Here is a 13,872-nt window from a genome sequence, read left to right on the forward strand (position 1 = left end):
TTCTTGGTGGGCACCTCACAGGGTTTCTAAGCTGTCTCTGTGATAAGGAGCATTTTACAAGTATTGATGCTCCTGCACAATTCCAAGGCATATCACAGGAAGGGGATTAGGTAGAGGGAAGGACTCAGCATCAATGCAGACCCCGTCCAAGTAAGTTTGGTTACTAAGAGATGGAAGGGCGCAGCGCCACCCTTGAGGGGATCCCCAGGCCTGAATCTGCAGGCCAGCAATATTGTGGGGAGTTGGGTAAAGGTAACCATCTCTCCGCAGTGCGTGATGTTATCTAAAATCAGATAACCGCAGACACGACGCTTTGCGTAAATCCTGTAGGTGGATGGCAAATTCTGCCCCCAAGAAAACAATGAGCCAGCTTAGCTCATAGCCATCTAATGTACCTACAGGGAATCTTCTAGTGCGTCATCTGTCTCTCATTGCCCAGCATGGAACATGACTTTCACTCCCCAGCAAGTGAACTCATTTGGAGGGAAACCTTGTTCTGTCTTGTGATTTGGTTGCAAAAGGCCAGGAAAAAACTGGGGGTCTAGTGGCCATGGGGTCCTCTTGGGGTTTTCACCCCATAAACAGGTTCCCTCTTCAGGAGGAAATAAATGCCAGGTTGCATTTATGAGAGAGTTGGGTGAGCGGTACCTCGCTGATGAGTTCTCCAGCCTTCCTTGCACTCTCCAGCTGGGGGGAACTCACTGTCAGCCATCCCGTTCCCTTCATGCCCATCAGGTCTGACTTGTAGCGAAACTGCGGGAAGAAAATCGTTGGTTTTTACCAACAGAGGGCCAGAGACCATCAGGTTATTTCAAGGTGCTTGATTGGTAATAGCATCTGTATTCATCTTCATCGTAACACGTCAACATCTTCATTCAGAGTGCACTGTGCACATCATTAAGTCAAACCGTGCAAGGGTATGTCCTCTGCCACAAATTAAATAATGGGTCATGCAGAAGATCCAAGCAGGCCCCACCTGTGAATGGGCAGGGTTAGAAGTCAAGGGAATGGATGCACATGACTGCTTAAAAAAAGAGTAGAGACCCACACCCAAGCCCAGGCATCAGCCTGGATTATTCTGTTCCCTTCTGGCAGCGAGGAGACTGCCTTTCCGCTTTCCTGCCTGCCTAAAGAGAACAGTTTTACCCACCTTCAGGTGATCAAAGGGCCCAGAGCCCTGGGTCAAACCTGCTGGGACTCAGAGCAAATCGCTTTACCAAAATGTGACTCAGTTTATCTCTGTGATAGCTGAAGGTCATCACAACCCTTCTGTTCTCGTGAGAACTCCTGAGAGGCCTCGAGAGCAAAGGCCACTCGAGGCGTTGGATCTGGTTTTGTCTCGTGGTGGTGGGGGGGAGCGAGGGGGCAGAGACAATGCCAGCAGGACTCTAAGGACCACACACACTTAAAGATACAACCGGCCTACAGCATGAGAGGCATTTTAATTTTTTTGTGCCTGGATTTACCTCCCCTTCCCGCTGTTGGCTCGGGATTTGCTTATATCCCAACGATGGGCTAGGTCTCATCCATTTTCTTCATTTTAAGGACTCAGAAGATTAGAACTACAGCAGCATTCCTGGGTGAAAATCCTAAGCAGTGAGTGGGACAATAGGTCTGATCAGGAGTCTCCTAACATGTTAAATCTTATTTCCATTCCACGATCCGCCCACCATGACCTAGGACAAGACGGTTGTAGGAATGCTTTTCTTCTCTACTTTATGGAAATTAGGCATTTTTAAAGATAGAAAAGGACTCTCCAAGGAAATCTAAAATATGGATCTAAACGAGGTTGATAGCATTTCTCTAATTTAGATATAAGCTCTGCTGTAACGCCAAATATCACTCCAGAAACCAGTCTTCTGGCCTTTTTAGTTTCCTTTCATTTCAGGATTCACAGCGTCCCTCACAGCTGGCCTCAAAGAGGGTCCGTTTCTGATCTACTGTCTGCTGGTTAATGTTCCTGTGCAAATTCCACTCTGCCTTCCAACTGGTGAAGGGAGGCATCACTCAAGTTCAGGAGCAGGTCTCAAAACCCCATGTCAGTAAGATTGCTTTGTATGCCGCGATCTTTCGGTCTACACCGGCAAAGCTTTTGCCTTCCACTCTGATAAAGAACAGAGAAAATTGGATAAATTTCTAAGTTAGAGAGAATCATCCTACAGGGCCTCTTCACAGCCGGGCCTTGGTCCTTTCATACGCAAGATGAAGTGGGGAGCACGCTTTCAACTCGCCTTTTGTTGAGCTGAGCAGTACAATAGCAGGTAAGTCAGAAAGCAAGATGCTGGTTCCCCAAAGATCTGACTGGGCCTCAGACTCTCTTATAAATGGATTGTCTCTTGATAGCGCAGCTCCCAGCCCAGGTTTGACTCTTCACGCAGACCCTAAAAACAACACGCCTGCCCCGGACTTCCCGATGAAAGAAGGGGAGAGAGGAGGTGAGTCGAGAAGAATCAGCTCCCCGAAGAAGGATTTGAAGAAGGATTCTAAGATAATACGAGACCCTCTCACGCTGTCCAGCTGCACCCGGCTTCCCCCGATGGCCGTCTTGCTGCTTTCCCTTGCACAGATTAAGGCCTGGAGGCCACCTTCAGATTCTTACGGGGGGTTCCTGGCACCCTCGTTTTGGAGCACAGGCTGCAGTTTTGGGTCCCCAATTCCTAACAATGTCAACAACTGCACCCAGGAGATGACCAGGGGAGGAGGTATCTGGGTCCTATTAATGAAAATCTTTATAATCACCCTCTTGCCAACCGTAGTTTGCCTTAGACTCATCACCTCACGCAACGTTCACACCACCCTGCAAAGGTGGGGTTCTTATACACATCTGCAGGACAATTTTGGTGTTCAAGGGACTGTTCAGATTCAGAAGGGTCGTGGATGGCTGTTCTCTGGGTGAACCAGGCAGAAGGTCCTTAACAGAACCCTAAGGAGCCAGAGAGCCTGGGTTCCTAATCCAGCCACCAGAGGGAGCCAAAGAGCACCAAACCAGGAGTCTGGAGCCCAGAGCCCAGCTTCCACTCTGACTCGTGGTGAGGTCTGGAACGAGTCATTTCCCTGACAGCCTGTGATCCTGGGCAAGTTATTTAAAATCATAGTGCTCTAGTCACCACATCTGTAAAAATGGGAGTCATATCAGCACATACTTCGATACTAAATGAGATAGTTCGTGCAGAGTATTGAAGCAAATGCGAGGTTCAGAATAGACATCCTACACATTTTAGCTATTGTTATTGTTGTTGTTTCTGCTGGAGGAACTGAGGCTCAGAGAGCTTACAGAGTCTGCCCAAGGTCATGCAGCTGTAAAAGGTGGGGCCAGGGCTGTCTCCTTGACAGTCCCAGCAGGTGTTTTTCAGTCTCAGATACGTTCCAGAGCCAAGCACAGGACAGGCAAGGCTTGAGCGATCATGGCCTGAAACCTTTGCCAGAGAGGTGAGCACCTCTTGGCTCCCTCTGGCCCAACCCACAGCTTTCTTTCTGGCTTAGGTAGGAGAAGGCAGGAGAAGCAGCTGCTGGCCAGGGGTCCTGCTCCTCCCCCAGACTCTGCTGAATTGAACGAACACACGTGGAGCCTTTGTTCCTTTTCCTATGCAACATAACCACATGAAATTAGATTTTCAATAACAACCACAAGAAAATGGAAGCCTCAAAAGCAGCTGGGCTTTATGGGGTGTCCTCTGTTCATAGCAGCTTGGAATCCACACTCCCAAACTATCAAACTTCAGATCTAGAAAGCCATGTATGAAGCACAATACGGTGATTTTAAAAAGTTAAGCAACAGGTTCTCAGCATTCAATATTGTAGTACACAGCCTATCTTGTAAAACATCCGTTTAAGGGTGCCAACCACCATTTCCTGGAAAGTACTCTTCTTTTTAAATTATTCTTCCTACTGGCTTTAGGGATAAAATATCCTTTCTTTTCAGAAAAAAAAAAAGTGATATAAATGGTAGCTTGAGGTAACATTTTTCTCAGTTAAAAAAAAAAAATCTTACAATATATGGATACCACCTTCTCATAAACATCTACCCACAAACCCCGAAATCTGAGGTCACCAATCAAATCAACCCTCTCTGATCTTCTGTTGCCTAGAAAGTGAAGGGACAGCTGGAGGACGCGTAGCCCGTAAGTGACAAAGTGGGGCTTCCGACCAACATCTTCGGGCTCCCAGCTCGGTCCCAGATGGCCTATGTATCTCCCTCTGGATCTGCCCTGCCCCAGAGGTTTGTCTCCTCCTCCCTGTCTCCAAGGAACAGCCCACTGACAAGAGGGTGAGGCCATGAGCTCTTCTTGCAGACGGTGGTCTGGCCATCTAGCAAGTGGAAGCGTTTCCAGCAGAACGCAGCGGGCGCCGTGGTGACCATGCCTTCTGCATGGAGCCCCGTGAGTACCCCCTACTCCACACTGGACTTGCTCATGAACCCTGTGATGCTACTCTTCCAGCAGACTGTGATGAATAATTAGATGATCTTTAAACCATCACCGCCCTGACTCATAAGTAACCCCCTCTTATGTGTTTATGATATTCTACCTGTGCCACATCATTCAACCTAAGAGCAGTCGTTGCCCTAAAGACAACTGGAATTGTAAGGCTTGGTGTAGAGAGCAATCCAAACAGCTAACACTTCCTGGCCTGTTTCTGTGGTCCAGACACCACACTGGGTGCTTCATATAGACCAACCAGTTGGCCAGGGATGCTGCAAGGCAAGGGGCAGGGCCCACAGCAAAGAATTCTCCAGCCCAGAACATCCAGGTTGCTGGAGTTGAGAAACCCCGTTATGGATGGGAAGGCTTAATGTGACAACAGTCCCACGGGCTGTGTTCTAAAATGAGAGTTCCTTCCTCCTAGGGCTGCTCCAAGGTATAGAGAGACAATGTGTGCCCGGTCTCGTGGCACAGCACCTGCTGCACAACACGTGCTTCACACGTGCCGACCACCCCACACTGGGTGGTTAGCGGGTTCCTAGGTGTCGACCACGTCCACACTGTGTCGTTAACACGTCCAAGTGGAGGAAGCTGAGGAGTGGAGGGGGGTGCGACGGACTCCGGCACACGTTGGGGGGCTCCCCACCAACCTGTTTGGTTCCCTTGCCTGGGTGAGGACCTCTCCTTTCTGTGTCTGTGTCTACACTGGGGTTGTGGGAAGCATGACTCCCCTGCCTTGAACTCCCTCCACAAGAGCAAGGTGGGTGAGATCGTGGGTTCTACGGCCAGTCCTGCCTGGGCATCTCCCGCATGACCTTATCTGTTAAAGATGAGTCATAACTGTCCCCGCCTCATGGCATGAGAGCAAGAGGGACAGTAAGGGCAGTCAGTCAGTCCGCATCAGCCACGACTGGATCTACTGTTTTCCGGTCATGACCTTCACCCCCACCACGCAGCGTCCAGCCCCAGAGCTCTCTCACACCCGACTCCAGGCCACGTCCTCCTCACTCGCCCACTTGCTTCTTGCCAGCCTCAAATAAGCTGAGGCTCCTCCCGCTCAGGGACTTGGCCTTGGGAGTTGCTCTTCCGTTGGCTGGAGTGGTATCCCCTTCCCTTATCAACTTTGGTCTTTGCTCAAATGTCGCCTTTTCAGTGGTAACTGCCCGGACCCCACCTCTGATTTTAAATTGCACATGTGCAGGTCCACACACACCTTCACACCTACGCCGCTGCCCTGCTTTGTCTGTCTCCACAACATGGGTCACCATCAGACATACTATGTATCCTACTTCTCACATTCTGTCTACCCCCCATATCGTGGAAGCCCCATGAGCACAGCAGTTTTTTTACTCTTATTGACTGTGGCATCCCCAAGGCCTGGAATGATGCCTGATACAGAGTAGGTGCTCAAGAAACAGCTGTTTCTTGATTGATTGATTGATCGATCAATCAAGAAACAACTTGATTGATTGATTCCGACTCAGATGACCTAACACAGAGACCCAGCAAGTCCTGGTTCTGATGTGGTGGGGAGGGTAAGGGAGAAGCAGAGATTACCCCCAGTCTTGGTGGGAGGGGGAAGGCTGGTGCGCAGCCCGAAGGCCCCTACCTCACTCTGCAGGGCATGAGCTCTCTTGGCCCAGGACATCTTCAGGTCCTCAGGCAGAGCCGTGAACTCGTGGCACCGTGTCCTGTAGTCGTGGTCGCTGGCGAGGGCCTGGGCCTTCCTGGCGTGGACCAGGTGCACCATGTCCAAGGGCAGGTGAAACTGGGCGTGGCTGCTGGCCGCCGTGCGCCTGTACTGAAGCTCGCTCTGCAGCTGGCCCACCCGCCAGCAGTGCTGGAGCCGGGGGTCGTCGCTCACGCTCCGGACCCCGATCAGCCTGCCTCGCTCCTTCACAAAGTCATGTCTGTAGAGAAACTGCAAGGGAGGACCGCGGTCAGGGGCCGGCATTCGGCCTGCTTCCATTCCATTTGCACGTTTTCACCGCAGACCCTAGAAAAATCGCCTAGTCTTTCGTGAGGACGTGATGATTATAAGAAGAACCACAGTGAGGTTGGCCCGAGAGCATGCTTCCTCCCTAGGGGATGAACAATTAAAACATCGCTCCGTTCTTCCTGTCTAATTAGAACCAGATCCTCAGAACCAAAGTAAAGGCCCCACTCCCTTAAACGTGTCCTGTGGCCAAAAGGAATTCATCAAAAAAGGTAAAAGAGAAACTTGCGCTTTAACCATGCGTACTTGGCAAAACATGAAACCCAAAAGACAGGATCCGTTTATTTGAAGTCCACATTTTCTGTGATTTGTTTGTGGGAAAGAGAAAGTCACCTTCATGTCCCAAAGCTATGGACGCTATCGACAGAGTGGCTGAAACACAGCTGGCAATTCCTCACGCCAACGTGTGAAACTACAGAGAGCCAAGAGGAAGATGCGTTAGGGCTGTGTTACGGTTTCTAGAGCAAGTTCTGTTTCGAATTCCAGGTGAAGTTAGGCAGTGCACATGTTACTGGGGGCTGGGGAGTTGGGGGTGGTTGTGATTGTGGCTCAGGAACTGCAATTAGAAATAGATCGTCACCTCTCTCCTGCTGGAGACCTTTGCCTGAATTTAGCCCCTGATTAACAGAGCCTTTCTTTCCCTCCCTCCGTCAAAGAATCTCATTTCTAACTAATATATTCTGCAGGTGACATCCTGTCTCACAGGGTGATAGATTTGCTTTAATTCAGGAAAATCAGCCCTAGACGTTGTTCTACATGAAGTTAACAGACATTAGGCAAGATGGAAGGTCATATCATTCAACTCACATCACTGGCTCGATCTCCAGAGACGCGAGCCGCCTGGAAGGGGAGCGCGTCTATTGTCAGCTTGTAGCCTTGAGCACGGAGATTACGCCAAGACTCCTGGTATTTTGCCTACAGTAGGAACACATGTAGATCTTCTTAAAAAAAAAAAAAAATGACATGTTTCAGGGAACAAAGGCTACCCCTTTCATTTGTAATACCGTGTTCCAGAATCGATCCCTGATGAGTGAAATCTCTCTCTTTTGCGAAGACCATCTCATTAGCACACACACTGTAGTACGCACCGACGCATTTGGGCACGACATATTTGTGAAAAGGTGTATATACTTTGAGTCTCGAAAAGACCTTTTTTTTTTAGGTTTCTGGGAACACCGGAAGGGTCGCTATGAGATGCCACCCCAGCCACAGACATGCGTGGCTTCGGAGCCCGTTCGAAGCTTGGCAACAAGAAAGGCTTACGTCACTCAGATTGGCTGCGTTTGCTTTCGCTCGGACCAGCTCGGGCAGCCCCAGGGTCAGGGTGTACCGGTGCATTTCATCCGCTCCGGCTGCTTTATAGAGGCGCTGGGTAAAAGAGAAGAGAAAACAAGCAAGGAGACAAGGCTTTGGTTTCTGCAATGCTGGAGGTCCCTCGTTTGCGAGTGGGAGATAGGTTCCCGGAAGGCCGCTCGCCGGGTCGTGGATACACCTGCTGCCTTGGGGAAGAGCTTTCTTTCAATAAAGACAGTCTTTCATGAGTCAAATTGAGTGACATAAAAGGAATGTGTAAGGAATTGCAAGTTGCTTTTAACGGGGTTCAGGACAGGTTACCCCGGAATATGGAACCTTCAAGCTGAAAATGTGAGACACAGCAGGGGGTTAGAAGAGCTCTTCCTTCTCTCCTCTCCGGGCGCAGGTCATGAGATCCTCCTGTGAGAGGCGCCCTCCCTACACCCAGAGGCACCGAGCATCCTTCTCTCCGAAGATGGAGGGCTGCTGAGAGGAAGCTGAGGGAACAGACCTTCCTCAGGGTTCCCATTCTTAACTCTATCACATCTGCCCATGACTTTCCGCTCTTCATCAAACCTCGTACAAAAATGTTCAAGTTTAATTGTTTCTTCTGGTCTTCAGCTCCTTATAAAGGTTCCCATATCCTGTAAAACTTACATTAAATAAACTCGTATGCTTTTGTTAATCTGTCTTTTGTGACAGTATCCCCACTGAGAACCCAAGATGGGGAAAGAAAAGATGTTTCTTTTCTTTTTCCTCCCTTACACTTTACTCAGCAATAGGCGGAGGAAAGAAAAAAACATTTAGGAACACCATTAAGGTTCTTCTGATTATTCTCTTCCCTTGAGGATATGGTATAAAGACAATAAATACTAAGATCTGGGAAATTTAGGAGAAGCTCTTGCTGGTGGAAGAGAGGCTCCCAAGCCCTGTTCCGCATCCTTTCCTAAAGCCCCAGCTCCTCCCATGAACGAACTCACGGCAGTGTTGCCCTGGAAGGCCTCAGCTTATTCCAGAAACACCTATTCTCTTGCTCAGAAATGGGTCTGTGGCTGGGGAGTTCTCTGAGGCCAGAGGCCACTGTAAGAGGCACTGTTAGCCCACAGCACCAGCTCCTGCAGCAGGCAGGAAAGACCCCAGAGGAACTGAATATGGTGAACGTCGCTACACAAGCCTTTGGGGGCATTCTTCTCCCAAGCTGCTCTGTCTTACTTTTTTCCTTTGGTGAGAGTGGAACCTCACTGCATAAGTAGCCAAGTCTCAGCTGACTTCCAGAAGAGTCAGAAGGAGAATTTTTAAAACTAAGGACGATGCCAAGTTTAATTCTCTGCCAGGCTCAATTTCTATTTCAAACTTGCAAGAGAGCCGCCAGAGGGGCTGGAACGATGCTCTGGTGCCATGAGATTCCTTCCCCTGTGTGCCCCTCTGCTAGAGACGATTCCATGAAGTGAGCCCACAGCAGGTGAGGGGAGGAGGCAGAAATTCCAGAAGTGACCCATAACACACCACATGACCGCCCTTGGGTAACCACCCCGGGTAACCACACCCCCTCCCTCTGCTGATCATCAGAACGAACATACGTACACATGCGGTTAGCCAGTATGCGCCTAGACAGAACAGGTGAGCGACAGATCAGTACATCTGAACGTCAGCGCACAGAGGAAACCCACAAGGATCCTGCTCAATGACCTTGTGGATTCCGTGGGTCTGGGGCGGGGCCCGAGTTGGTGCTACTAACAAGACCCCAGGAGATGCTGGTGCTTCTGGCCCATGACTGCCCGTGGAACCAGAGACTAAACCTGATTTCCAGCTCAGCCTGCCTTCCTTCTGGAAAATGTTTACATTCTGTTTAGGGCATTGTTTCCAGACTTTCGTGCAAACACGTGTTCTTTCTCCCAGCCCCAGACCTACACATATTCAGGCGTATTTTGAACAATCGAGCAGTTTTGCAAAAGCCCATTCTAAAGCCATCCAATTTTACCTCATTGGTAATCTGGTTGCTGAGTTTTGCATGAAGGAGGCTGGGCGTGTCTGTCACTGCTGTGTACTTGAATGACTGGGGATGCTGACGGTATTTACTCTGAGGGAAGAAGATGACGGGATAAGGCACAAAAGCAGAAGCGGAACAAGTGCTATAAACACAAAACCTCACTTTTCAACTGCTTGTCCATCCCCTGGAACCCAATCGGACACCTGCTCTCACAATCTCTGTGAACGTGACCATTGACATCCATGTTTTGCTTCCAACCTCTGCTCACGGGAGACCCAGAGGTGCTCAGCTTTGGGGGTATCCCAGAAACAACTGTGCAGCTTAAATATGTATATATATATATATTATGCCCGCATTCCACCCTGGAGCCCATGGGCCCAGGCCTCTGTGTTTCTTTTAAAGTTCCAAAGAGGATTCTGACGCACCCACCAGGTTCAGAAACCCCTCTCTTTTGAGATTTCACTGGAAAAAGAAAGCACAGAGTTCAGTCTAAACTCCCACGGTGAGGCCAGTTCCATTTTCTCGGAGCTTCTGATCAATGTGTGAGCCCACATGACACTTCCAGTGCCTTCCAACATGCTCTCCTGTCCTCGCATCTGTAAGCGAGGGGAAGTCCCGGAGCCCTAGCAGGTGTCAGTAAGATTCCTCACGTGCTCAAAGAGCTTAGAATCCTAGTCTTCTGTATTTTTACTACGAAATTATCAGCAAGCTTCTATCCATCATTTCCCGGCCACCAGAGTAGCACCGTTGCCTAGATTGTTAGTGCTAGTCCCCTAAAAACTAAATGAGGGAGGTAGGAGTACCCCCATTTGACTGATTAAGAAGTTGAGACAGAGAGGGCAGGTGAGAGGCTAGAAGTCACACAGCCAATGAGCGCTGGCCTCGAATTTCAGTCTCCCTCCCTGTTGGTCTCCAAGGCCTGCCTTCTTGTCATTGTACCCTAGGAAAGCAGATCTTAGGAGCCGATGAATAATTCTTATGGGTTCACCAAGGAGCCAGCTCGATATTTGCAAAACTGTGTTAAAGGACATCCATTTGGAATGGAGAATCTAGTGAGAAGAAGGACCTGCCGAGAGATCATGCTGTGAGTGGCCACTGTTAAGCCGGACATCTCTTTCGCTCTAGCAGGGAGCAGCAAGCTGAGTGCCGGGAGGGAACCTCTGCCATGGAAACAGACTGGCTCCCATCACCGGTCCATGCGGGATCCCTGGTTACCTCACTGATGAGTTCGGACGCTTTCTTTCTCCCTTCGATCTCCAGCGTGCCTGGGATGACACAGGGAACGCCTCGCATGAAGTTCAGGTCTGACCGGTACAAATTCTGTAAGAAACAACACGAGGCATCAGAAAAGCCAAACTCAAGGAACACGGAAGCGAAGGAAAAAAACCGAGGACCCACAGCAGGGCCACATCAGAATTAGGACGCCAGGGCACGCCAGTCTCTCCGGAGAGGTCCCCCTCGGCACATCACGATGCCCCTCGGTTAACGCTCATCGGGGAAATAAAAACGTAGGTCAGGACAAAAGATTTTTCTGCTGTCACTTGTCTCAGAAGCTACAGAGGGACGGGAGGCGGGTTTTTAATTCTTGTGGGCTATCAGAAAATAAACACCGGAGTGGATTGTGGTTAGGAAGTCAGTCGTCTTGGGGCAAATGTGGAAATGATGGTTTAACAGGTCTTCTAAAACAAAACCCAGCAGCAGAGGGCGGCATTAACGAATCATGGGTTAAGAAAGAACTAATAAATGAAGCCAGAATCATCGGGCACAGGCCTGTCTGAGTCTATCACGGGTCGCGAGTGTGTGCACCTGAGTGATTTGGGCTGACAGTTTAAAGGGTCCCCAAATTCACTCCCCTGCAGAGCCACCAAGGTGTCCCCCCCGCTTCTTGCCCTGCCCCCACCCCCACCCCCGGGCATGCTGTCTTCCAACTGCTATCACAATGAGAGACAGCGCAGGCGAGGACTCTGCTCAGGCAACACACGGGTTCCAAGTGGAGCGTGGCTGCTCCCTCGTTCCTACAGTGGCTCTGGGGTTCCTGACAGTTCATGTCATCCGATCAACACTGCACGCAGCCGGAAGATTTGAAGGGATGACAGACATCCCTCATCGGCGCACCCCTCCGCTTCCAGCCCCTGCCAGCCCAGGAAGCAGTCTTTGTACGGTGTTTTGCTTTCCAATCCCGGCATGTTAGTTGTACACCCCATCCCAGGGAAACCCAGCAAGCTGGGAAATAAGGCGAGCACTGAACAGGATGCCCCTGCCTGTTGAGAGGAGACATCCAGGCTCTCTTTGGGAGTAAGGAGATCCTCAAGGCTTCCTAATATTCCCGGGCCACCTCCTTCAGCAAACAGGCGGCATGAGCTTGAAATGCATGTGGGAGGCCCATCAAGGCCTCTACAACTCCCTTCAGGGACCCAGGAAGGATCTCTGGGGCCCGAGGTCCTGCTCTCCGCTGGACACTCTCCTCTGCTTGAAGTGGGTCTGCTCTGACCCACCCTCTCCCAACAGAGCATAGGCTCCCGCAGAAAATGGGCAGCTCAGGAATGTACTGAGCCCCATAAAGAACCCCCAGTCCGAGCTGAGGCCAGAAACAATGCCATTGGCAAATCTTAAACATGCAGACCTGTGAACCGAGGGCATCTTGGTCAGACACCATTTAAGTTCGAGCCCCGCCCCTTCTCACTGATGGTTGTGTGACCTAGGGCAAGCTACATTTTCCGTTCCTTTGAACCTCACTGTAATGTACCCTTAAAATAGGATAAAGACTATTGACTTAGGGTTCTTTTGAGGTAGAAATGAGATCATGCATGAAAACGTAATGCTCAGAAACAGTAAATGTTTCCTGCTGCTGTTAAATTCGTATAATCGTGCTGGGCAGGAACTCCAGGCAGTATTTCCAAAGAAAACCCAGGTTTAGGATTTCTCACCTCCAGAGACCCCTAAAGTGCCAACAGGAGCTTCATGGTCATGATCATGGTCAAATTTCAGCTAATGGAGCCCCGAGAGAGACGCCGGGTCTCCTTACCTCGCTCTGCAACTTGTGAGCTTTCTTGGCACAGCTGAGCCTCAGGTCTTCGGCCAAAGAAGTGTACTGGGGGAGCGGGTGTCTGTAGTCCTGGTCGCTGGCCAGGACTTGAGCCTTCTTGGCATGCACCAGGGTTACCATGTCCAATGGCAGATGGAAGTGTGCCTTTGAGAGTTCAAAGCCTTTCTTGTAATTGACCTAGAGGGGCAGACAGAACAACAGTGCCTGTTTCAAAGCCACCATTTGCAGAAGGACCATCAGGGAGAGTGGTGGCAATGCAGTTGTCCCAGGTAGGCAGGGGAGACAATCCTGGCCAGACCGGTGGTCCCTTCCTGCAGGGACAGGCTTCAGAAGTGGGGACCGGGGCTAACACTCACCACCCCCAGCTCCTGGTGGTCATTCTGATTTGGATGATGAAGGCCCATGGCTCCCCCAATTGGAGACCATACAAAAGTTCAAGAAACAGACATAATGTCAGTGATTCCCTTGCGCGTGTCTTTAGATCTTCCTGTCTTCCAGAGGGAAGAAGCTACAAGGCTAACCTGGTTTTCTCCCTGTCACCTACCAGATTCTCCCCGTCACCCTCTCAAGTTCAGATTTTTGACACCAGGGATTGTCTACTCAGGTGAGCTTGTGAAGAGCTTCTTCAAAGCATCAGTTGAGACCTCCTAAGAAGTCTGGGGGCCAGGAGCAGTCGGGCCAGCTCTGAGGGATGGGTGCTCCCAAGAGCCCAACATGCATGCTGAAGGAAAAAAGGAGAGGCCCATTCCAGACCATGATCTCCACTGCAGTCCTCAGAGAAGCTGTTGAAAGATCAATGAAACTCCCTCCGGACTTTCTTGGAACTCTGATGCATAATCTCCACTTCCTCCTTCCTTCCCAGCGCTCCAGCTACTCCTCCCTAACCTCCTGCTCCCATCTCCATAAATCCTCCCCGACTCCCAGCATAAAGCCAAGGACAATTCATGTCCAACCCCACACTCTTAGGTCAGTTTGATGGTCAAGTGAGGCTCAACATGCAGAAGGGCTTGGTCCTCTGTGACAGTGGATCCGTCAGCCAACTCACAACGTGTGCAAGGGGACAGCGTGTACACACTCGTGCCGGCACCCAGGAGAGCGAAATCAAGGGCTGCACACCCGGATGTTT

At 50.3% G+C, this 13,872-nt stretch overlaps 1 protein-coding gene across 6 annotated transcripts in view; it reads right to left on the minus strand.

The window, feature by feature from the left end:
* The window catches only part of NRAP (nebulin related anchoring protein), a 69,356-nt gene that overhangs the window by 8,234 nt on the left and 47,250 nt on the right, over positions 1-13,872 (minus strand). For all 6 annotated transcript variants that reach the window (XM_032313283.1, XM_032313281.1, XM_032313279.1 and 3 more), the window contains 7 exons: positions 12,726-12,923; positions 10,916-11,020; positions 9,692-9,790; positions 7,681-7,785; positions 7,225-7,332; positions 6,031-6,342; positions 649-753 (listed from right to left, as the gene is read on the minus strand). In XM_032313283.1, the coding sequence (XP_032169174.1) occupies positions 649-753; positions 6,031-6,342; positions 7,225-7,332; positions 7,681-7,785; positions 9,692-9,790; positions 10,916-11,020; positions 12,726-12,923 (1,032 nt within the window). The remainder of the gene's footprint in view (positions 1-648; positions 754-6,030; positions 6,343-7,224; positions 7,333-7,680; positions 7,786-9,691; positions 9,791-10,915; positions 11,021-12,725; positions 12,924-13,872) is intronic.

This window comes from Mustela erminea, chromosome 14, assembly GCF_009829155.1.
Source record: "Mustela erminea isolate mMusErm1 chromosome 14, mMusErm1.Pri, whole genome shotgun sequence".
Taxonomy (NCBI): Eukaryota; Metazoa; Chordata; class Mammalia; order Carnivora; family Mustelidae; genus Mustela; species Mustela erminea.